Here is a 25,000-nt window from a genome sequence, read left to right as displayed (position 1 = left end):
CGCAAAGCGTTTTATACATCCATTGACCTACGTCCGACAGTACACCTACAAATTTCTGCATCCAGTATATCGCATACGTGTACACCTAGAACCACCCACACGCGACTCGTCCAAACGAATTCCTTCTCTCTCTCTCTTTCTCTCTCTCTCTCTCTCTCTCTCTCTCTCTCTCTCTCTCTCTCTCTCTCTCTCTCTTACAATCCGAGCGTCGAACAAAATACTTTCACTCATCGGAACCTTCGACGTCCACAGACGTTTTAGCTTCTTCCCTCGTAGCATACATATCGGTCCCGTCCTCCAGGGAAATCGTAAGATTTATTTACGTCACTCTCATCACGGAATCGTAAGTATACGATAGATCAACAATATCCACGTTTTCGTCTTAGATTTAATAAATCATCGATCTATCGATCGACCTTCGACCTCTAGTTGTTCCAATGAATGTCGAGCTAAATTATAACAGTCCATTAGTTATTTCTCTTACAATCGCGTTAATCCTAATTTTTCTCTTTTTTCTCCATTTAATCGTCGAAAAGAATATAAGAAAAGATAAGGGAAGAAAACAGGAAGACGAAAAGGAAGAGGAGGAAGAATGAACGAAGCGAATACGTAGAGTACGTAATGTGCACGTATGTATGCATGTACACGTATGTATGTATGTATGTATGTATGTATGTATGTAGTACGTTACGTTAGGTACGAAGGAAGCAAGCGGAGGAAGAAGCAGCGAACGAACCAACCAACGAAGCAAGGAACAAACCAAGCAAGCAGCAAGCAACCAACCAAGCTCTACCTAGCGGGGAGAGATGCGCGAGCTTGTTCGCGCTCCTTATATGGCCATCCGCGCAGTCTGAACTCGGCAATGCGCTTCCAGAAGAGATTCTCACAAATTTACGCGGTACTACGTTTCCATCGCTACTTTCTCTCCCCCGCTAGAAGATACTTTTTGCCTGCGCTACGACGATACACACACACGGGGCGGGAGTGGGATAAAGGGGAAATAGGGGATAAGGGGTAAGAGAGGAGGGGGCAAGGAGGGAGAAACGGCGACCTATGCGTTTCAACGCGGTCTTTCTTACACGCGTACACGTATACATAGTTAGATATGTGCGTATGCACGTAGTACCTACTACCTATAACTATATAGAGAAAAAATAGACTCGACCGTTCCTGCCCTCCTCCCCCTTTGCGTACCCCTCGCGCGAGAATTCACGATGAGTATGCCTCAAACCGAATCCCTCTCTCGAGGTTATACTCCGTCTTGGGAGTCTCTACTTCTTCTTCCTTTTATTTTTTTTTCTTTCTTTTTTTTTTCCTTTTTTTCTTTTTTACTTATTCTTCTTCTTCTTCTTCTTCTTCTTCTTAGTCTTCTTCGTCTTCGTCTTTCTCGACTTTGACGAGCTGCAGGAAAGACAGAGAGAGACAGAGAGAGAGAGAGAGAGAGAGAGAGAGAGAGAGAGAGAGAAAGAGAAAGAGCAAAAAAAGAAGTCGACTTGTTGTGGTTCGAGGCTTGATAACTCGCGGTCGATCCGCTCGATGCTACGCGCTGCTCGTAATGAGCGGAAAGGATCGTGGGTGATCTCGAGGAGAGTGAGAGTAAGAGAGGGAAGGATTTCGAGGAATACACTCCACCTTATGATTTTCTTTCATAGATATACGACATTCACCTTGAAACATTTGAAATCGTTAAATTATATTGTATTAATTATTCGATAATTATCAATCATCGTTCGATTTGTAGATATATAAACTTAAGAAAAATAATGTATGTATATATATATATATATGTGTGTGTATGTATGTATGTATGTATGTATGTATATATCGAATTAAAAGGTAAAAGAGATTTAAAGTGACAACGAACGACTAACTCGACCGGATTCCATTACGCGCTTTCTGCCTTCGTTCGAGTTATTATTCTGGAGGGTCTCTTGGACGTTCGCCGAGTCCCGTTCCGCGGAATTTAGTGAACCAGTGCGACCGCCAATATCGAACCACTTCCTTAACGCGTTACGAATTCGTCGGCTGACGTTACTCCATGTACCCAACATTTCCGTACTGGATTTTTATCCTGTCGCATACAAGTCGGAAAGGAAAAGAATAAAAAGAAAGAAAGAAAGAAAGGGGAAAAAAAAAAAGAGAAAAGAAGAAAAAAAAAAATTCTAATTGCTTTCTTTCTTTCCTTTCCTTTCCCTATTTCTTTTTTCTTTTTTCTTCTGTATAAATCCCATCTACGAACATCTCTCGGATAAGTTCAAGAACGTGGTACAACCGTTGCTAGCGATGATCATTTACGACTTACATTTTAAGTGAACCGACGATACCTAGTCTAATCCTTCGGGAATTGTTTCCACTAGAAAATGATGCTAGATTGATGTTTAGAAACGGTTGTTCGTTGTCAGTTGAATTAAAAAGTTGCGCCGTATTCTCGAAAGAAAAAAAAAAAAAAAAGAAAAAAAAAAGAAAAAAAGAAAAAGAAAAAAATCGGCGAACAGCGATTTTTTTTTATTTTTTATTTTTCTTTCTTTTTTTTTTCTATTTAAGTCCTTCCAAACTTCATAATTATCGTAATAAAATGGTCCATAATCACGATCGTATCGTATGTTTAATTCTTTTTTTTTTTTTTTTTTTTCACGAATACGAAGTTATTATTACGTATTTTGTTCGTCGTACCATGACAGAGCTCGAAAATTTTGTTTATAAATGTTAATTGACAAAAATTATTATTTTTATCATTTAATATGGAATAGATGAGAGAAACCGTCAGGGTTACCGAAAAAGTTACGCAAGTGGATTTCTCACTTAAGATATACGTACATATACAGACAGATAGACAGACAGACAGACAGACAGAGAGACAGAGAGAAAGAGAGAGAGAGAGAGAGAGAGAGAGAGAGAGAGAGAGAGAGAGACAACGATATGAGCGTGTGCCTACGCCGCAACCACAAAACACGAGCTGCGATTATATTCCTTGCGAGTTTGTTCGTAATAGGCAAGCGTCGTTCCGCTTCAACATCATCGTATATCATTCTTCTTCGTCTATTATACCGTATTCTCTCTCTCTCTCTCTCCCTCTCTTTATTTCTGTTTTTTCTCTTTTCCTCTCGTTCTCTTTTTTCGCCCTTTGCACTTTGCTTTTTTGCCGGATAAAATCATTTCTTTCATTCTTTTTCTAGCACGCACGCACGCACGCAACTCCTTTAGAAAGACATTTTAGGAAATGCGAATTTTACCGGCGTGACAATCGTTTTTTTTTATTTTATTTTATTTTATTTTATATTTTTTTTTTTTTTTTTTTTTTTTTTTTTTTTTTTTTAAGACCGATTAATAATCCTATCGTGGGGATAACATGTCAGGATAGATTTTCAAGAGATAAGATTTTATAAATCGAATTTCATGTAAAACGAAAAGCATAAAAGAATAGTATGTAGAAATTAAAAAGTAAAAAATAGAAAGATCGGAAGTTGAAGATTCGCGTTAAGTCGTTATTAGACGATTTTCATCTTTATCCTCGGTCACTTTTATCGAGACGTGACTAGGAGAACGTATGTACCTTACCATTAACACCCACATCTATCCATTCGCATATATTCATCGATTCTTCGTGTCGATCGTTATTCCACCTTATTCATTATAGAATCTGACATAAGTACATATTACGATATGCATTATGGTATACGTATATGTATTAGATTTATATACGAGGTAAGGTTTATATGAGAAATTTATCGCGTTTCTTAAGACCTAAAACAAAAGGACTAATAGCCACTTTTGTATCCGAACGGAACACGTTTCACATGTATTTAATCGAAACAACAGATACCTAAAATACGATCGTATCCTTGATACGTACGTACGATACACAAACGAGATCGGGGATGAATTTGCAAGATTTTACGTAGTAAACTATGAAGACAAAATATCGTTTCAATTTATCCGAAAACAAAACAAAACAAAAAAATGATATCTCCCCGATATATACATACGATATCCGATCAAATCTCTCAATTATTAAAAATCCTTTCAGGAGGTTCAAAATGAGACCGATGATATTCTTTTTACAAAAATATCACGAATGAATTACAAACTGGAACATCATACGAAGAGACCTCGTGGCCGATAGCCGTTCGTTAAACCCCCGAACGCATTCATTAGTATCGGCATTGGGATCGACATAGAAAGAGAGATAAAGAGAAAAAGAGATAGAGAAAGAGAGAGAGAGAGAGACAGAGAGAGAGAGAGAGAGAAAGAGAATGTGCGTGTGTGTGTGTATGTGTGTGTAACAGCAACGGCAAGTTGTATAAGAGAAAAAGAAAAAGAAAAAGAGAAAGAGAGTGGACCACCGGTACGGGGTTCTATGGATAAACCGGATCGACTGGTGGACCAATGAGAGTGGACGAAAATTGCGCGGGCGCGTAGCCGGTAGCCGGCCGGCTTCTGGTCCAGCGGCAGCATCCAACGGTAGCTTCTGCTTCGAACGTACGTACGTCGTCGTCTTCGTCGTCGTCGTCGTCGTCGTCGTCGTCGTCGTCGTCGTAGTCCTCTTCTTCTTCTTCTTCTTCTTCGTCGTCTTCTTCGTCGATCGCTTCCGAGTCACCTTTTCTACCCCCCATTACCGTCGGGCGTGTATAGAAGGCGCGACAAAAAGCGGCATTCCTGACTCTTAAGTCGGATTCTATATAAGTGTCTGCCATCGCGAACATTGCCTGTATATGGCGACAACCGGGCTTTGACAAAGGTGACCGTATATGGCATTCGGCTTCCACCTTCCATACGTGCGTACGCGCCTCCGTTCCTTCTATCTTCCCTTCCCCCCTCTCCCATTTCTCCCTTCTCCTTACTTTTACTCTCCCCCCCATACACACTCAACCCTCTCCTTCTCTTACTCGCTTATTCTCTCTCTCTCTTTCTCGCTTATTCTCTTTTGCGACCGAGCACCTGGGAGAACCACCACGGCAATCGACGATCGTTCAAACGGTCGGCGTTAAATCGTAAATCCATCTTTCTCTTTCTCTCTCTCTCTCTCTCTCTCTCTTTCTCTATCTCTCTTTCTTTCTATGCCTATCTCTTTCCTTAAGGTGCTTTGCGACGCGCCACCGAATAAACGGCGCGTACGATCGCGCGAAGCGCGAGAGGGAATGAAATGCGATTACGTTTTAGTAGGGGTGAAACCTACCCGGCGAATGTAGCGCCATCTCGCCGAGGAATCGGCAAAAAACTACCCTGGAAAGATATTATAGGTAAGGTGTGTCATGTATATACGTGTGTATATACATACATACATATGTGCGTAGATACATGTACACTTATTTACGTGTGCTCTCTCTCTTCCTTTTTTTACTCTCTTCTTAACTTCCATTCTCGACAATAGGTGACGAAAACAAAAAAGAAACAAAATAACGAAGAGGGAGGAGGAGCTGGAGGAGGAGGAACGGAGGAGGGTGGGAAAAAAAGAATCGTGCCTTTTTGCGATATAGATGCTTTCGTAGATATTGCGTAAAATATGAGGGAATGCTTCGTAATTAATTTTATCAATTAAATATTTGAATCAAGAAATAGACGATATTCGATTCATTCGTAACTTCTATTGATTTTAATCGATTGTTTACCATCGATCGGATAGATGAGGATAACTTTCTTTGACGCCGAAACGTCCATCTAGCGTTCATCTTCTCGTTAACTCTCTTTCCTTCTTTCTTTCTTTTTTTTTTTTTTTATCTTCTTTTTCTTTCTTCTGTTTAAACACATAGGAGGCGATAATGAAATAGGTGGATACGGAATTATCGAATTGCATTCCATTTATCTTTTATTTCGCATCTCGATCGTTCATCGATCGGGATCACTTTTTCCATTTTCTTCAATAAATTAACACATACATATGTTAAATCATTAGGTGTTAGTTTTATGATAAAAGATGTTTCTTTCGTATCGAATAACATATTTCCAACATATTTCACTTGTTTATTCGTCGAAGGTGTTAGTTGTAGTACTTAAATGTTCAGGGATTTTCGTTAATCCTTTTCCCTTATTGGTTTTATCATTTTTTTTTTATCTTTCATTATTTATTTACAATTCGTCGTTATCCTTGCTTGCGTAGTCCGAATAAGAGCAAATCGAATTCGTTTAGTTATCGTCGAGGGAAGTATTGAACGTGTAACCAATCATATTTTTTTTTTCTCGACTACGAGACGCGTATTATTGGAAAAAAAGAAAAAGGAAAAAGGAAAAAAGAAAAAAAAAAACATTCTTTCACGTCCGGCGAAGGGCGAAAATGGATGATAGGTATGCATCTTCATTATTATCTTATTAATTATGTAGGGTACGAAGTCCACGTAATTGGCACAGTTTTTTTTCTCTCTCTCTCTCTCTTCCTCTCTTAATGATAGTACTTGTGCTTGGAATATAATTTAAATGTTAACAGTATTCCCGGATACGTGAGAGCCATAATAAAATATTGTACCTTTCTTTTCGAGCGTAAAAAAAATAAGATACGCTTCGTATCATCGACATAAGCGTTAAAATATCTATCTACGTAAATTATAATGCGTATCCTTTTAAGGAGTCTCGGACTTTTTCTACGTCTCTTGAAAAAAGAAACAAAAAAGAAAAAGGGGAAAAAAAGAAAGAGAGAAAAAAAAACAAAAATTAAACAAATTATCAATCCTTTTTCTTCGTTTCTTCAAAAGTTATATAAAATTGATAAAGACTCGTATGCATGAAAACGAACGAATTATCAAACGTTTTTCGAATCAATCGATACTCTTCAAATCGATTTAAATCGAAACGTTCGTTATTTCACCGTCGACGTTTCGTCGATAGAAAATAAATCAAAATGATTAAATCCCAGTCAAAGGATGGTTAAGTTTTTTTTTTTTTTTTTTTTTGTTTGAATCACAGAGAGATGTTACACCACCTACCTTATGCACCATCTCCGCCTGACGATTTTCTTTCTTTCTTTTTCTTTTTTTTTCTCTTTTCTTTTCTTTTTCTTTTGTTGTAGCGCAGAGAAAGAAAGAGAAAGGAAAAAAAAACGAGAACGAGAGAACGAAAGAGATAGACAGACAGAGAGAGATAGATAGAGAAAGAGAGAGAGAGAGAGAGAGAGAGAGAGAACGAGTCCGACGACCTTGGTTGTAAGCAAACGAGGGTGGTCGCGATATGGTAGCAGGAACGATCGTACCGCCGACAATGCCACTTTGCTATGTCAAGGTGTCTACTTCGGGGTAAGACAAGAGGTCTTACGACGTCTACCTCTCCTCGCCACTTCGTTTAAACTAATGGCGTTTGTCTCGCACGAGTCTCTCTCTTTCTCTATTTTTTTTCTCTTTCCCTTTCTCTCATCGAACTCCTCCGCCGTAAATAAAATACAATGAAGTTGATTCTAAAGACGAAGAAAAATCTTAAACATCTATCAGCCGTTCTCTTTCCCTCGAATCTATTCTTGCAATGATCTCTCTACGAGAGGTTTGAATTTTATTTAACGAAGAGATAGATAGATAGATAGATAGATAGATAGAGAGAGAAAGAGAGAGAGAGGGAGAGAGAGAGAGAGAGTGCGGATAATTTTTTTAAGAAAGAATTCGTCGGCATTTCGCAAAAGCCTTAATTAAAAAGACGCGTCGTTAGACCATGGAAGGATAGAACTAATGGCACGAAAAGCGTTCGCTGATCTCTCTCCCTTTCTCTCTCTCTCTCTCTCTCTCTCTCTCTCTCTCTCTCTCTCTCTCTCTCTCTCTCTCTCTCTCTCTCTCTCTCTCTCTCTCGTTAACTCGTGATAGTGCGCGCGAACCACGAACCAGTTTGCACCTTGACTCGATCCGTCATCAGCCGTTGTTCGTCAACGACGGCAGGTGGGCAAATCTAGCGTACGATCGACGAAAAAAAAAAAGAGAGAGAGAGAAAAAGAAAGAAAAAAGCAAAAAAAGAAACAAGTACCAGAGAAAAAACACTACCATTATGTCCTTTTAAGAACGTTTAAGAACGTGCAGAATAGTTCCATGATTCTTGATAGTCAGTCTCGTTAAGGTCGTGCTATATGCCAGTGAGACAATAAGTGGTACGACGAATCGATCCACAGCGTTCGTAAGCATTTTCAACAGTTTTCAAGTTTTTTTTTTTTTCCTTGATACCTCTCTCTTCTGTTCTCTCTCTCTCTCTCTTTCCTCTCTCCTCTCTTTCTCTCTCTCTCTCTCTCTCTCTCTCTCTTATCTTGTTCTTTTTCAAACATTAAATAACCTTGCATAGAATAAATCGTATAATTGGATCAATTTCACATTCCAGTTTTTACGAACGATTTTTAATCCAAGTTGACATTATTTTTCATTTTTTTTTCCTTTTATATATTTAACGAAGTTGATAATCAAATAAAAATTATAAATTCAAATCATCTTTTAATTATGCATTGCAAAAGAAATAAAAAAGAAAAATTTATTTCGGCAAAAAATGACGATATATATATATATATATATATCAAGTGATTAATGTTTAATTGATCCTGCTATATGATTCATTCTGTTACATAGAAAAAACTTTGTAAGAGGAAATGATAATCATCGATTGACACCGAGAGAACTATCTTAGCTTAACTATCGTGTCATTGGACAAGGAATCTATCAGAAAATCGGCGAAGTATATAACCGACCTGTCTTCTATCAAAGATTTTGCTCATTATATTGCATATATTTGGCTGATAGACAATATTGGTTGTGATAACTCGAATCTTTATGGTAATCAAATTATCATACATATTTTCAAATAGGAATAAACGAGAGCACAGTTATCCACATATACGTATATATATATATATATATATATATATATATATATATATATACGTATATATGTATATACGTATATCTCTGGGAGCTAAAATGGTTACATAAATTTTGTACAACAGGTGATAGCGCTCGCACGTTCAGTATGAAAACAAATGGGTTGGAACATCGATCCAGTTGTCGTTCTGTCGTTATTGTCGTTGTCGTCGTCGTTGTCGTGCTCGTCGTATCGTCGTCGTCCCAAAAACTGTTACAGATCATCACGCCCGATAAGATCGAACCAGTTTGCGACTCGATTCGATCCATTATCGCCGTCGTAACGGCAGGTAGTCCTCCACCTACCTGTTCTCCAAAGAGTCCATACGGCGACGACACCACAGGGAGAACATTGGACGAGAAGAGAGAAAGAGAGAGAGAGAGAGAGAGAGAGAGAGAGAGAGAGAGAGAGAGAGAGAGAGAGAGAGAAAGAATGAGAGCATCAGAGAAGCCGGTTGTGCTATTGTTAAAGAAATTATATGTATATATGTAATATATATATATGGTGTGTGTATATATACGTATATATATATATATATATATATATATATATATATATATATATATATGTAATATAAATATTATCACAGTATTTTACAGCAATATACTATTTACACAACGCGATATACATATTTTCTTTTTTTTCTTTTCTTTTTTTTTTTTTTCTCTTTAATAGGCATTCCAGCCGGACGTTTTCGTTAATTTAATTATTCTATAATTATTAAACGTCATCTCGTTTTGTACTCTGCGCGTCGTTTCCTTTTGCACTTCTTGGATCTACGTATTTCTTTCGCATTACGTTAGCATTACGTTCGTATTATCTTTTTCTTTCCTTATTTTTTTTTTTTCGTTTCCTTAAAATTACTTCACGTGGATCCTTCATTACCTTTTCGATTGTTCTTTTTAAACAATTTTATAATAAAATAATCCTTGCAACTTGATCTCGCTCTGCAATGATAGACATTGTAAAATCTAAGAATAATGATAACATTTACGTTATACAGTAGTACCGAAAGATCCACAAATAATTTCAAAAATAAAATGATACATAAATCAACAAACAAACAATGCATACAACACGGACGCACACACATACGCATGCACAATCTCAAAACGGCAAATAAGTCGTTCGCTACTCGAGGAATTTCGATGGGCTCGCGCCTTCGACGATGATTAAATTAAATTAATAATAATAATAAAAAAAAACCAAAAAAAAAAAAAATTGAGTTTCAATATGATTGGCAGGGAACACGGGGGGAGGGGGAGTTGGTGGTAATAGGTAGGTGGGGTGAGGTGTGTGGACATTGGACGGAGAAAACGAAGATCATTAAGTACCAGCTACTTAGTCTACCAGAACGTGAGAAAATAAAGAAGGAAAGATAATGAAAATAATAATAATAATAATAATAATAATAATAATAATAATAATAATAATAATAAAAATAATAATAATAATATTAATAATAATAATAATAATAATAATAATAATAATAATAATAATAATAATAATAAAAGAAACAAATACTACTGGACATGCCATTTCGGTACGCAACACTTTACACAACAACGTACGATGCACAATAACAAGAACAACAATGTACAATTATTCGAAATGCACAGCAATGCCAAGCGTGCACCGCCAAGGGAGGGAGAGAGAAAGAGATAAAAAGAAAAAAAGATGTGGGAGAGAGATAGAAAGAGAAAGACGGAGAGGGAGAAAGAGAAAAGTTTCTTCTCTTTCCCTTTGCTCGAACTCGCGCCTACGTACAATCATTTCTCCCTTCGCCCTTTTACACGTCGGCGGAGAAAGCAAAAGCCTTTTCGAAAAAAAAAAAGAAAAAAAAAATAAAATGTTCGCTCGTTTGTCGAAAGGAAAGGATAGAGTTGGAAGTTGAAACGTTCTCTTTTCGAGAGTATTAGACAGAAAGAAAGATAGATAGATAGATAGATAGATAGATATAGAGATAGAGAGAGAGAAAGAGAGAGAACAAATCTTTTACTTTCGCGATAACATATCATATCCTGCCGAGTTAAACGCGCGAAGAATACGACTAGCGATTTTGAAATAATTCGTTTTCCTCTTTAGCGGTTTTACAGGATTGTATATTTTCAAATTTACGATCCTCTTTCTTCCATTTTTGTTTTATTCTTTTTTTGTTTGTTTGTTTGTTTGTTTTCTTTTTTTTTATTATTTTTTTTTTTATTTTTTTATCTTTTTTTTTTTTTGTTTTTAATTTTTAATCTTACTTTGTTTTAATTCTCTTGCGTCGCAAAATGATAACGAACAACGTTCCAGCACGGCTGATCTTAAAGCATTAAGATCTTAAGAGGATCGTGATTGTTCTTCGGACAGAATCGTGACTATGCCTATACATATACGATAATATTTATGTTTGTATTATATAAAATATGTACAGTGCGTCGCTTCAAATAAATATCTTTTATTTATTTTTTTTTTTTAAATTAAGTAGTACAAAAAAGAAAAGGACATAAAGAAGAAAAAAAGAAACGAAAAGAAAAAAAAAATAGCAAAATAAAAAAGATCAAAAAAAAAAAAAAAAACCAGAAAAAGAAAAAAGAAAAAGAAAAGAAAATCAAAGAAGAGCATAAGGATCCTATTTGCAAAGAAGATACCCAGCAATTTCACGGGGTAGTTCATCACAACGAAGAGTTTGCCATTATTCTAAATCCTACAATTTACAATTTATACAACGTCGATATTGTCTCTACTCCTTTCATTTTTTTACTTTCCTTTTATTTTTTTTCTTTCTTTCTTTCTTTCTTTCTTTTCTTTTCTTCTCTCCCATCGTGCTTCTTATCCTTCTTATCCTCATGTTTTTTCTTTTTTCATTACCATCACCCCCTCCCACCCCACCCTACCACACCCCATTCTCTTATTTTCCATCGCGCATCATTACTGTTGATTATTATTATCGAAAGCAAAAAATTTCATCGCGTCGCGGCGTAAATTCGAAGAGTCAAAAATGTATTATCTTATAAATATGATAATGGCTATTTTCATCGAGTCGATCGTCGATCGATCGTGTGCCCACTTTCGAATGGTTTATTTTCTCGGATGTTGGGAAACGAGCGAAGGGTCCGATTAAGCGCGCGCACGTACGCGCCGCCGCTACCATCGTCGTCGTCGTCGTTGTCGTCGTCGCTGCCACCTCCGTCGGTGCCGTTACGAACGAACGATGATTAAGTTGTACAATTAACGATGGTTAATTAGCATTTCTTTCGTGGTTTCACGATTTAACTCATTGATCGACCGTAAACGATTTTAATAACATAGCACCGTTACAAAAATTCCTCCTACGCATTTCGTAATAATGTATTAAATGTAACGTTATACGTGCATACGTATGTTCAAAAAAAAAAAAAAAAAATGGCTCTATATTTATAATTCGTTTATATAATATTTAAAAAGAAAAAGAAAGAAAGAAAAAAAATCTCAACGTCTTATTTCTTTCAATTTATAACTATGGTTACATATGTATATCGTTGCGAGCAGCGTAATCGTAGATACGAGCTTACTCAGAAAGTGCAATTAGACGTAACCCAGAGAAGAAGGTTTGCGTTTATCAATAACGATATACCGGAAATTAATCTTCGGTAAAAAAAAAAGAAAAAAAAAAAAGAAAGAAAGAAAGACAACAGAAAAAAAACCGAATAAAAAGTAGGATAGGCGACGCGCGTGGCCACGAACGCGCGGAGAAAATATTTTACATTTCAAAATTGTACTTAAATGTTGTAAATAACTAATAATAAAATGTTATCGTTCTAACGCGTTATATAAATATATATATATATATATATATATATATATATGTGTGTGTGTATGTGTGTGTGTGTGTGTGTGTTTATATGCGCGTGAGTAAATAGATAATATATTTATATTCCAATAATTAAATATGTATATGCGTAAAGTGGAAATAATTAAGAAACATAATTCAATAATTATTCTCGCTTTGTGTATTCTACTATAATGTGAGATGGATTAAAATTTGTTATGTATAATACGACAGTCCGCACTTATTTTTTTTTCTTTTTTGTTTTTCTTTTTTCCCTTTTCAATTCTTTCCTCGAAAGTGATAAAATGGGCATAAAATAAAAGAAGAAGGCCGCTCGCGTTTCCTCTTTTATACGGCGTTCCCATTGTAAGCAATCGACGGACGATCGATGTCGCGATGGTTTGCCATTATAGACTGAACCGATCTTCCCTTTTTACCGGTTAGCCGAGCGGTGGTACGCGCGGTACGACGCGACGCATCTCCTGCAAATAACTCTCCTTCCGTAATACGCGTCGGCTGGACTAGATTTGTGCGCAGAAAAAGGAGCCCTGTAGCCTTTCTTACGCGTCTCTTCAACCTCTTCCGACGTCGAGGACGCGTAGTCGTCGGATCGCGGATATATACCGTTAAAAGTCGTCCTCCAAAGGTTTGCGTAGTCTTTTCGAATCGAATCGAATCTATTCTCAACGATATTTAAAGCAGCATATATTGATTATAATTTATGAGAGATCATCGTTCGACTCCTTGAAAGGACTAACGGAGAACGAATTTAACGGCATTAGAAATAAAAGAAAAATAAGAAATGTAAGTAATTGACAGTCCAAGAGTGATTCAAGTAGAGAATTGAAGATCTCTCGATACGTGAAACCGTAGACTGTAACCGTGATAAAATCGAATGCCCAATGGGCGATAATCCGTGCCGATAATAAAGGGAGAAAAAGCATCCGCGAGCCGTTCGACGTATGAAAGCTATCTCTATCTATCATGGACGGAATCGAACGAATAATACACATTTGTTTAAGAGAGAGAGAGGGGGAGAGATAGAGATAGAGAGATAGATAGAAAGAGAGAGAGAGAGAAAGAGGCACCTGGAGAGTCAGTATTGTCAAAAGTAATCGGGGAAGTAGAAAGTAAAATCTGGGTGGTGAGGAGGATGAGGTGAAGGGGGTGTAGGAGAAGAGTCGGGATCAAAGAAGGGTGAGGAATAAGAAGGTAAATAGGAAGGATGACGATGATGAGGATGGGCATGAGGATGGGGATGGGGATGGGGATAAGGAAGAGGAGGAGGATGGGATAGGATAGGGGAGGTGAGGTGGTACTACCGTTGAGGATGCGAATGAGACATATGAGGATGATAGGCCGCATGATGAGGTGGCAGAGGCGAGGGACAGGATTGTTGATACGGTCCACCGGCGAGCATCGGTCCAGGACTGGAACAGGGTACGAGGTGCGAGCTCGGCGATGCCGCATGCGCATGCGCGATCAGATGAGCGTGCTGCGCGTGCGAGGGCGGCGCGTGCTGCGAAGCCGGCGGCGGTGGCGGTGGCGGCGGACCCGGATGACCACCGGTGGGTCCGCCGCCCGCTCCGGGATAACCACCGTGTAGGGAGCCACCGTGAGGCGAGCCATAGACCAGTTGCCTTACTTTCTGCTCCTCGTCGCCGATGTTGTAGGTTAACTCGGTCTCCTCGAATCCGGTCGCCGACATCCGTTGATCTCCCGAGGAACCAGAAGGCGGTGGATCGGGACTATTCAGGCACGTCTGGATCAACGCTTTCCCGGCCTCGCTCGTTATCATCGGCTGCAGTTTGCGCGTCGCAAACGTATAAACGTGCCCGGTCTCACTCGCCACCAATAGCATCACTTGCGTACCGGTCAATGTCGAAAGCTCGTACGCCTGTAAACGAAGAAAAATATCTATTATATATCTATTATTCGATCTCGCTAATATCCTTCTCGTTAATGAGCTTCGATCTCGATGGATCACATCCGAAATTACTTCGTCTACCTATCTAGATTCTTTTTTGTCTTTCTCTCTCTCTCTCTTTCCTTCCTCCTTTCACTCCCCCTTCATTTTACTCTTGCACCCGACGAGGAAGAAAAAAAAAAGAACGAAAAAAAAAAGAGAGAAAAGAAAATCATCGAAAATTCACTCCCTCGAGATTACTTGATTAACTCGGACAATTACGTTCGTTATGACTTTAAACGACCCGTTAATGAAAACATTCTTATTAGGTGCACGCTCCTCGTTAGACTTTCTAATTAGACATCGTCCGTAGATATATATCGGATACCCGGTCCTATCCCTTTACGCGCATTATAGAGAGATAACGATCGCGAGAGAGTAGGGTATAAATATGCGTACTCCTGTTCGCAGCTGTTCCGTTCGGTCACGTGACCCGTCGGTTAAACGCGGCGCGCGAACGTTCGAAGTGCTCCGCACAAGTCTTTCTTTACGAGTACAATTCAAACGTTTCTCCTTGTCCCGATCTGCAGAAAAAGAAATTAACACCGGTTCGAATACTCGCGATAAGAAATAACCTGCAGCAATATTTTCCTATATTTTTCTCTTACTTTATAATATTGTAAAGTAATATCGTCGCGTTATTATAATATCAAATATACTTTATATAGGATAATTTCGAGGAAGGGTTTAATGGGTAAGAATTACGAACGAAAATTGCATTATGCATAATTCGTCTACTTATAAAAGAATATTACTTTCTTGCGATAACACGGATAGAGTTTCACACATTTTCTTTTTTCTCTTTTTTTTTTCTTTTTTTTACTCGGATACATCTAACTACTAAAAAAATAAATAAATAAATAAATAAATAAATAAATAAACTTAAAAAAAGAAAAGTTAAGATAAGACGAGTATTGCAAGGGAAAAGAAATGAATGAAAGCGTTGTAATAAAAATAACACTGCTACGTAGTTATCATCTATATATACAATTAAATACGACAAACGTAAAAAGGACTAAGCCAAAATAGAATTATCGTTAAATGCTATATCCATGCATATGTGAATCAGAAAGAAAGAAAGAAAGAAAGAAAGAAAAAAAAGAAAGTAAGAAAGAAACATTTTTACTCCGAACGTTGTCATTATTAATCATCACGAATAGTAAGTACGAGGGGGGAAAAAAAGTGAAAGAAAGAGTATAAAGAAATCCTCGCTAAGTGGTAAAAAAAAAAAAAAAAAAAAAAAAAACCAAAAGAGAAAAAAAATTAAAAAAAAAAAAAATTAAAAAAAAATTAAAAGGAAAAGACAAAAAGAAAAAAGATCGGCACGGCACGGCCTTTGATCGTAATATATGAGCCTTTATACTTTGGATGACTTTTGAGATGACTACATGTATTTTAGGAGATATTAGGATGCGTTGCTATTATTATACTACGTTTCTACTCCGACAGCTACGCCGGTAAGCTACGAAAGTGAAGGAAAGCGAGTATAAATAAACCGAGACCGTAGCCTTAATCGCGCTTAGACGAGCTATTTACTTACATCGTTCACGTATTTCCATGTAATCGAAAAAGAACGATTTCGATCGGTCGATCGATCTTCTTTCCCTTTTCCCTTCCGACAAAAATCGATCCATTAATCGGCCGAGTCTGGTTCATTTAAAACTTTACACTAGTATGCACTTATCGTTATTATCAATCGTAATTATCAATCCAAGCTGTTCTTCATTCATTTTTTTCTTTTAAATTTTGTCCTTCTTTTATCTTTGTTTATCTTTTTTTCTTTTTTTTTTTTTCTGTTTTTTTTTTTTTCTTTTTTTTCTTATTTGTGAGACTGTAACGCAATATTGTTCATGAATCGGAAGAATGACATACCAACACTATTCGACAGTTACGTGAATTCGCGATTTACATGATTTCATGGTACGAAGTATTGATAATCAGTTTTAAAAGTTACTCTTTCGCGCAAATACATAGGATAATATACATACATACATACATACATATACATCTATATATTTATATATGTATGTATATATCTATATATTTATGTTGAAATAAAAAAAATGAAATATATTACCTGAACGAGATGGAAAAGGAGGCTTTGATAAAAAAAAAAAAAAAAAAAGAGGGAGATAAAAAATTTACATCCAATTATAAATATCACAATTTTTAAATGTAATCCAAAGTCGATCGAAGTAATGACACCGATAACAAATCATTTTCTTATACAATTTTTTTTAGTAAAAAGTATACAAAAAAGTTATACATCTCAAAATCTTTATTCATTATTTTTAAAAGTTTAACGACTTTACTAGCTATTAAAATAGAGAGAGAGAGAGAGAGAGAGAGAGAGAGAGAGAGAGAGAGAGAGAGAGAGAGAGAAAGAGAGAGAGAGAGAGAGAGAGAGAGAGGGAGAGAAATACAATATAAAAAGATTTAATGTTACTGTTAAAAAATACCAAAATCGAATATTAATTAATTGATTACGATAAATCGGTAAATATTTTTTCTTATTGGGACTTATTGTTATTGTTATTGTTATTGTTATTAATATTGTTATTACGTTACTATCTTAATTATTTCTACTACGATTACCATCCACGCATGTAGTTGCATGTTTATGTACATATATATATATATATATATATACATATATAAACAACACAAAAATATACTAACAAAGAGATAAAATGAGAATTTTAACAATGAAATTATTATATTAATTAAATTTAAAGTATCAACCATAAAAAAGTCGAAACGAACAATCGTATAAAAATTGTAAAATTATTACAGAAAGAATTGACGATTAACCTTTAAATTTAAGCACGCAGTTATATGTAAATAACTTTAATATATACTCGATAAAGGAAGAGTGAGGGGAGATGAAGGCGATGATTGAGGACACGAATATCATTCGAATATTTTAATCGAAAATGAAAATCAAAATTGAAGTTAAATCACTCCCTATGTCTTCGTATTGTAAATTGGATTTATCAAAGATTATATATTATAGAAAACAAATTACACGTTTATTAATTACACGCCTTGTTCTCTCGATAAAACACGTTGAAAAGTTTTCCCTTTTTTTTTTTTTTTTTTCCTTTTTTTTTCCCCTTGTCGAAGACAAATTATTTGTTTATTAATTGTATGGTTAATTTTCTTTTTGATGGAAATCGTCTTATCACATAATAAACCGACGTATCAATCATTCGTAAAAATTCGAAGAGCGCGCGATTCAGCGTTCCCTGGTTAAATTCAAATGAATCCGCGCGAAAGTTATTTTCATGCGCGCGACGCGACTTCTAAAGTTTTCGAAACGTACGAAAGCACGTATTTAAAGTTGATCGAATCGAACAAAAACCATGCCGAATGAAATATTTGTTTATAATCATTTTTTACATATAGTTTTAATCGATACCAGAACACGCTTTTAAACGAACGATGTAACTCGAACTCGATGGCGTTTACGAGCGAGAAACGGAGGTGGATATAAATAAACCCAATGCGCGTAACGAGTAAAGAAGAAATGCGACGGACGACGTAAGATTTTTAAATCTACGAATGAATATGTTAGAAAATCAAGGCTATCATTTGCCCACGTAATTCGTCACAGGAACGTCTCGTTTCGCGAATCTCGTTACCGAGTTTTTTGACATATGACGAAACGAAAATACAAGGAGAAAAGTGAATGTAACAGACGATATATAGGAACATGAGATGGACTCAACTAACCTTCTTCATGATACCGGTCTTCCTCTTGGAAAATGTGGTGTACCTCCTTAACTTGTTATCGATGTACTCCATTTTAATCTTGACTCTACCCTTGGTCTTCTTTCCATTAGAGGGTGGCGACTTCTTCGGCTGTCCGAGATTCGTGAAGGACTCATCGAGATTCTCGGCGACACAATCTGACATCGTCATACTCTGTTGCTGCTGCTGCTGTTGTTGTTGTTGTTGTTGTTGTTGTTGCTGCTGCTGCTGCTGTTGGGAAAGGGCCTGCTGCCTGGCGTTAGTGTCATCGGTGTAACAAACATCCGACGTCGTCCTCTTGATGCCTCTACTCTGGACCGTGGCGACGCCGGGCGTCGGGCCGCCCCCGGGCATCATGGTGGCGCCACCACGTTGGCCCAACTGAGAAGCAGCAGCGGCTGCGGCGGCGGCGGCAGCAGCAGCAGCACCGAGTTGGGAGGTGGACGGCCGCCCGTACATTTCCGTGGCACCGTCGCTACCGATCATCCCCATGCCGTAGCCGAGACTCGCGTAACGACCGTCCCTTCCGCCGCTAGGGTTGTCCATCACGGAGCCCGACACATTTATTATTATCTAATAGCACCCCTCGATCGAGCTCGATCGCCGCCACCGTATCGCGTAAACCAACCGCCGCTCTGCTTCCCACGTGATCGATCATCTAGAGGAACACGGGACAACAACGCGCACTACACGAGCGCTCCCCGCGAACTGTATGCGCGCGGTCCTATCGTAACTTGACCTACGTGCTCGAAGCGCTGCCTCCGCGTGCCCGTGCGCGCCATCTACCCCCACCACGGAGAGCGTGCGCCGTTAAAAAGTAGTCCACCCTTTCGAAATTCGATCCTTCCCAACGTGGACCGACGGTATTTCTCCTTTCAAAAAATCTATTTCGATCTCGTTTAACGTTATCCGTCGACATTTCGCAGATTCTACGTCTATCGATCGCGATATTCGATATCAATTCCGTGCCGCGGAGCGTTACACGGAACGCCGAGAGGGCGTCCCCGGCTGCCATATTTAGAAGTAGACGTTACCATATTAGGGCAAGTTTGCCAAATATGGTGAACAGAGGTGGTCCTTCCTTTTCGAATGATTGCACGGCGCGCCGCGGCAAAACACCAATCCAACTGACAGTAGCGCTTCCTGCACGCCTTTCCGTCCCCCCTCTGTCCTCTCGTGCTCTTTGAATACGTGCTAGCCTACGATTGATACCACGAGCGACGGATAACAGCCGCTCTTTTACGAGAACGGTGCTTTTCTCTACCGTCGATCCCGTATCTCCTCTTCCATCGATTTTCTTCTTACATTTTACCTTCGACCGATTCAAACGCTATTAAAGATTCCTTTACAGGCAAAACTTTAACTTTTCTTTTACAATAGATATATATCGAATTTTTCCCCATTACAATTAAATCGATTATATTTACGTTTTTCATACAGAACGGAATTTTATTAGGTTGATACCCGATATTGTATTGTCTTAATGTATGGTGATTATCTTAAATAAAAAGAAATAGAAAACTTTAAATATACTGCAAATACGATATATTATTATTGTTCAACATTCAAGATATTTACAAAAAGTATCTAAATCTTCTATATTACTATATTATTCCTAATATTTTCAAATAGTTTTTCTACAAGAAACTAAAATATACTTTCTTTTTTCTATCAGATTTCCTTTTCATGCCAGATTCTAATACTGTTTTTTTACATTTCATAAAATATACTGTAGCATATACTGTACTTTAGCATTATTAATATCTTTTTTCAAATACTCTCTACAGAATATAATTACAAAATTTGTTCTTATTAATATACATACAGACATACATACATACATACATACATACATACATACATACATACATACACACATGCATGCATACATACATACATACATACATACATACATACATACATACATACATACATACATACATACATATACATATTTACATCAATGCATATGATGCATGTATTTACATTTCCTGTTAACAACTCTTACAAAACATATCATAGAATAATTTTATCGTTCCACTTATTATGACTTATTTTTTCCTTTATTAGGACAAAATATAAAATTATTGATTAAAAAATTTTAATAAGTATTGACTTATACTGACATTGTTGCTATTTTTAATATTTCTTTATGACTCAACGACAGAATGTATTTGAAATAAATCCCTCATACGTATCAAGAGTTCATTCCCCTGGTGCGATCGTATGTGCCGCAGAAACCAAAGTGTCATGTATCTCTTTGGCGTATGCCACTTGTGAGCGTACAGTCATTAAAAATTGTGGATATGTTAAAGCTGGTCCTTCTTGAGCTCCTACTGTATCGGTCCGCGTTGGTATAACGGACATCGGTAAATATCTAACGGAACTAGAATTTTGTGATAAACATTCTATAGATGTTTTCAAATGTAATTCAATTTGATCGCATATAGAATAAAATTCCTCCATATTTTTATTAAATCGATGATCAGGTTGATCTATCCCTTTTAAAGATCCAACGTCTACCAAACTATTTTGATGCAAAGTCTGTGCTGCAGTCTTAAGAGCTATCGCCAAAGAATCTCTCAATGGTCCAACTAAAGATTTTACTTTAGAAATATTATCTAATTTTTCCTGAGCTTGTTGCTGTTGTTGCTGTTGCTGTTGCTGCGCTTGCTGTTGTTGCGCCTGTTGAGCTTGTTGTTGATTCTGAGGAATTTGAGGATTTACAGGTTGTGTCAACTGATTTACCGCCATTGTTCCTGGTTGTTGAATTGGTGGTATATTCATTTTGACCTGTTGATTTGTTAATTTGTTAATATTCATTTTTAATTTACTTTATACATTATATCATTTCTTAATGAATAAATATATCTTATATAGAGGACAATAAACAAATTAATATCGATTCATATTTTTAAATCCCATCATTGTATAAATATAAATGACAAATATAAATGTTTAAATCTTTAAGAAATATATGTACAACATAAATGTACAATTTTAACGTACAAACGTTAAATGTAATAGTACAAAAATTCTCTATACTTGATATAAACATAACCAAGTTTAAACGATCTCATTAAATAGAACAAATTATTTAAATAATTACGATGTTTTATTATCAATACTACCTGCAAGGATATTCATATAAGGATATTTACCTTTTAGAAGATTTGTTGTTGTTTTTTTTTTCTTTTTTTTTTTTTTCTTTTATTTAACACATAGAATCGTAAAAATACTTCAGATTTTATTTTACTTGAAAGCAAGATAATTAAACCAATATAATTTTGACATTTCAAGATGTAATACTTAATTATGTAACTTTAATTATGAAATTTATTAATTATTCACTTTTTGCATACGAACAAGTTAAAAATTTAATACTTCAAATAACATAACCGTTCTTTCACTTGTAATTATGTCTTTGCAAATCCACGAAATACAACACACCGTTAAATCGATGGAAGATCATATCGAGAATGCAAATCGATTGTAGTCGATTGTCGAGAAAAGCCAATCACGCGATAAACATATAACAACACATTTCAATATGAGCCAATCAACGAGTATCTATCTATAATTCGATTACAAACATTTGATACGAAGGAAAACTTCGAGCAAAGGTTAAATCTAAATTTATATTTGATTAATATTTATCGATTATACATTAACATTATTAATAAATATTAATGACTTCTCCATTTTTATGATATTAATTCGAATTATATTATTTCTATCATTAATTTACATTAAAAGGAAATATTTTCAAATATAATATGAATTATTTTGAAATTATTCAAAATAATTCTTATTATTTTAAACAATGAGATACGATCGGTTGATTAAAGGCAAAGTTAAAGGAAATTTATACGTTCTCAACTGGTATCCATTATCTACCAATGAGATTACGCGTACGGTGCAAACGTCGCATTACATATGGCGTCAGGAAACCGACGCCATCTAACGACTGGCATTCCTGTTTTTTTCGTGCGGGTAAAACCACGGCTTTCTGGAGCGCGGAACCCCTTTCACGGTTTTGTTTGTAACATCCAGTGTTTTAAGTGCATTTCGTTGTGATCCTTGCGATGCCGTGCATACGGTGAATGAGATGATATACGCGGGAGAGCGTTCACGCGCGAGAGAAATGTGTGGGAAGATGAGTTAACCGTGTGTTAAAGCGCGCAGCGGTCAACCTTCCGACAAGTTTAGTACGGGAATCTATCCATATTCAGGACTTGATTGCACCGAGGTAAATACGCGTATGAGTGCAAAACAAGATACGTACATACAGTTTCTCGACTTTCTCGTCCACTCGTTGGAACTTGGAAACATCGTTCGTGTTTATGTTTACCCCTCTAATTACCCCCCTCCCCCCTTTCCATTTTCCGCCCGCCACCCTGCTTCTCTTGCCTTTTCTCTCTCTCTCTCTCTCTCTCTCTTGTTCTCTCTCTCTCTCTCTCTCTCTCTCTCTCTATCAGTCGCTTTCTTTCACTCTATCTCACTTATTCCTTGATTTTTTTTCCTCTTTATCTTCATATGAAAATTCTTTTTTTTTTATTATGATTATTATGATTATTATTATTATTATTATTTTTATTATTATTATTATTATTATTATTATTATTATTATTATTATTATTTGTTTTCTACTTTGATTCTTATTTTTTGATATTACCAGTGTGCATTGTTTTCTTTATCATATAGTGTATTATATGATTAAAAACATAAAACATATATTTATAATTGAAATCTTCTAAAAATCAATCTATCATTTATATTGTGAATAATCTTCATATGATTTAAACATAATAGTAAGTCGTTGTAATCAACGATTAGTATATGACCTTCTTCAAAGTTTGCAAGATATTAATAGATCCAAATGATATTTTTGGCATGAATATGTATTTTCTTTCTTTGTTACTTTGATATTTACAATGATATATCTTGTCATAATATAATGAACATATTTTTGATTTTTCATAAAGCTTTAGTAGAAGGGTCAAGTAGTGGAGAATGAGTGCATCTGCTGTAAAGTCATCTATATCTGGAGTAGGGACATCTCCCACTTCGACTACTCACTCCATGCTTCCAATGAATGCTATGGCTCAAAAAGTAGTTCCTGGAACTGAATCAGGATCTATGAAACCTTTAACAGGAACAGGATTAAGCTATGTTACGTTGCAACCACCCAGTCAACCTCTCAGTTTGGTACAAGATCACAGACCATCAGTTTACCAAACACCACCTTATATAAGTAACAATTCTGAAAAGGAGTCAGAATCGGATAAGCTTATACCAAACGGTGTAGAAACTATAAAGGTGGAAACAGAGCAAAGTGTACCTGCTCCTGTAAAACCTAGTGAACCAAATAGAAATAACAACTTGAGTCCTGAAAATCCGACCCAAGATGAACAACGAGAAACTCCAGTAGAACCAGAAACGATCCCTCATGCCTTAGAATTTTCAGGTTGACAATTTATATTAATTATGTTTGTTTATTCATTATAAAATATATTTTATTTATTTTCGATTAAATATAATCTTTAATCGAATCTTAATATTTTTTTTTTTTTTAGCGATGTGTCCCCAAGGACAAAACAAAGTTGAAGAAAAGAAAACTACTGTAAATAATGGCTCTAAAGAAGCTGAAGGTGTGCCAGTTAATGCTTCTCTACAAACAAAGTTAACGACGCATAAAACTGAAGATGCTCAAGTAAAACCCGAAGTTCAAAAAAACAAACCAACGAATCAGAGTGCAAAATTGAGTGGAGATAGTCCACCCGTACAACCATCAAATAATTCTTCAAAACCCGAAACGAAAGTTACATCTTCACCAAAAGCTAATAAACGAAAATCTAGAGAATTGAAAGATTTGAAAGGAATATCTGCGACTCCAGATGGGGCAAGTAAACCTAAGAGAAATCGTGTACAAACACAACCTTATCAGAGTCCTTTGCCAGAAATCGCGTTGCTTGTCAAAAGTTTAAACAAGTCTCCTGCGACAAAAGCTGCGGATGACAAGCTAATAGTATTCTACAAGTAAGTAATCTTAATTAATATGTAAAGATGATAATATAATGCAAACTTCATACACAAATATTTATACAAATCTTTTTAATACGTATCGAAATATTAAATCTTTAATCAACGAAACAATGATAAATGTTTGTTTTTTTTTCTTCTCTTTCATTTTTTTTTTTTTTTTTTTTTTTTTTTTTTTTCTTTTTTTTTTTTTTTTTTTTTTTTTTTTTTCTTTTGTTTTTTAGAAATGAATTCCTGGCTGTGAGAAATGCAGAAGGAAGTTTTTACGTTTGTCAAGCGATGCAAAATATTTATAAATCGAGCAGGCGTATTCGCATACGATGGTTATCGCAAGATAAAAATAACGGTGAAATTTATTCTCCAGATTTTTACGACTTTATAGGTAATTTAGATTAATACTTACGTTAATATATGTTAAAAAAAAAAAAAATATATATATATATATATATATAAAGCTAGATGTTTCATTCATTTCTATTATTTTGTTAGAATTAATAGATTCGACGATACTTATAAAAAATAGAAGAATAGAATCTATTCTATTCTCTTAGATGTTTCTTTCTTATTTTTCAGATTTCGATTGTATATTAACGAACCTAAATCTGAATAAAATTGATAAAAATAAATTTCAATTAACG

General features: G+C 36.0%; 3 protein-coding genes and 1 long non-coding RNA gene across 12 annotated transcripts in view; 2 read left to right on the top strand and 2 right to left on the bottom strand.

Moving 5' to 3' along the window:
• LOC124951880 (serum response factor homolog) overlaps window positions 1–19,053 on the bottom strand; it is a 32,423-nt gene extending 13,370 nt beyond the window's left edge. For both annotated transcript variants that reach the window (XM_047500900.1, XM_047500901.1), the window contains exons 1-2: window positions 18,303–19,053; window positions 14,250–14,501 (exon numbers count right to left, since the gene is read on the bottom strand). In XM_047500900.1, the coding sequence (XP_047356856.1) occupies window positions 14,250–14,501; window positions 18,303–18,866 (816 nt within the window). In that variant the 5' untranslated portion in view covers window positions 18,867–19,053. The remainder of the gene's footprint in view (window positions 1–14,249; window positions 14,502–18,302) is intronic.
• LOC124951883 lies at window positions 251–3,241 on the top strand. The gene is made up of 3 exons (XR_007101741.1): window positions 251–343; window positions 537–629; window positions 697–3,241. It is a non-coding gene; the product is annotated as an uncharacterized LOC124951883 (long non-coding RNA).
• Window positions 19,054–19,848: 795 nt separating the features above from the next.
• On the bottom strand, window positions 19,849–21,789 carry LOC124951882 (mediator of RNA polymerase II transcription subunit 29). Its single transcript, XM_047500904.1, has 2 exons — window positions 21,482–21,789; window positions 19,849–21,113 (listed from the first exon to the last, which is right to left on the bottom strand). Exon 2 carries the CDS (start codon window positions 21,105–21,107, stop codon window positions 20,526–20,528), a length of 582 nt encoding a protein of 193 aa, XP_047356860.1. The 5' UTR covers window positions 21,108–21,113; window positions 21,482–21,789; the 3' UTR covers window positions 19,849–20,525.
• Window positions 21,790–22,266: 477 nt separating this feature from the next.
• LOC124951923 (AF4/FMR2 family member lilli-like) overlaps window positions 22,267–25,000 on the top strand; it is a 22,979-nt gene continuing 20,245 nt past the window's right edge. For 6 of the 8 annotated variants that reach the window (XR_007101760.1, XR_007101759.1, XM_047501039.1 and 3 more), the window contains exons 1-5: window positions 22,268–22,569; window positions 23,306–23,787; window positions 23,897–24,359; window positions 24,587–24,744; window positions 24,936–25,000. The exon at window positions 24,936–25,000 is cut by the window's right edge and continues 103 nt beyond it. Coding sequence is in view for 6 of the 8 variants with exons in the window: in XM_047501039.1 (XP_047356995.1) it covers window positions 23,334–23,787; window positions 23,897–24,359; window positions 24,587–24,744; window positions 24,936–25,000 (1,140 nt within the window). In the remaining 2 variants the exon portion in view is untranslated. Of the gene's footprint in view, window positions 22,570–23,305; window positions 23,788–23,896; window positions 24,360–24,586; window positions 24,745–24,935 lie in introns of all 8 variants that reach the window. The other 2 variants (XM_047501038.1, XM_047501034.1) reach the window with 1 other exon arrangement.

Source organism: Vespa velutina, chromosome 9 (assembly GCF_912470025.1).
Source record: "Vespa velutina chromosome 9, iVesVel2.1, whole genome shotgun sequence".
In the NCBI taxonomy this organism is placed as follows: Eukaryota; Metazoa; Arthropoda; class Insecta; order Hymenoptera; family Vespidae; genus Vespa; species Vespa velutina.
The sequence above is the reverse complement of the archived record's forward strand: the minus strand, read 5'-3'. Positions and strand labels throughout refer to the sequence as shown.

Coding starts and splice junctions, on each gene's coding strand:
- LOC124951882 (XM_047500904.1), bottom strand. CDS start 21,107: ATGAATATACCACCAATTCAACAACCAGGAACAATGGCGGTAAATCAG.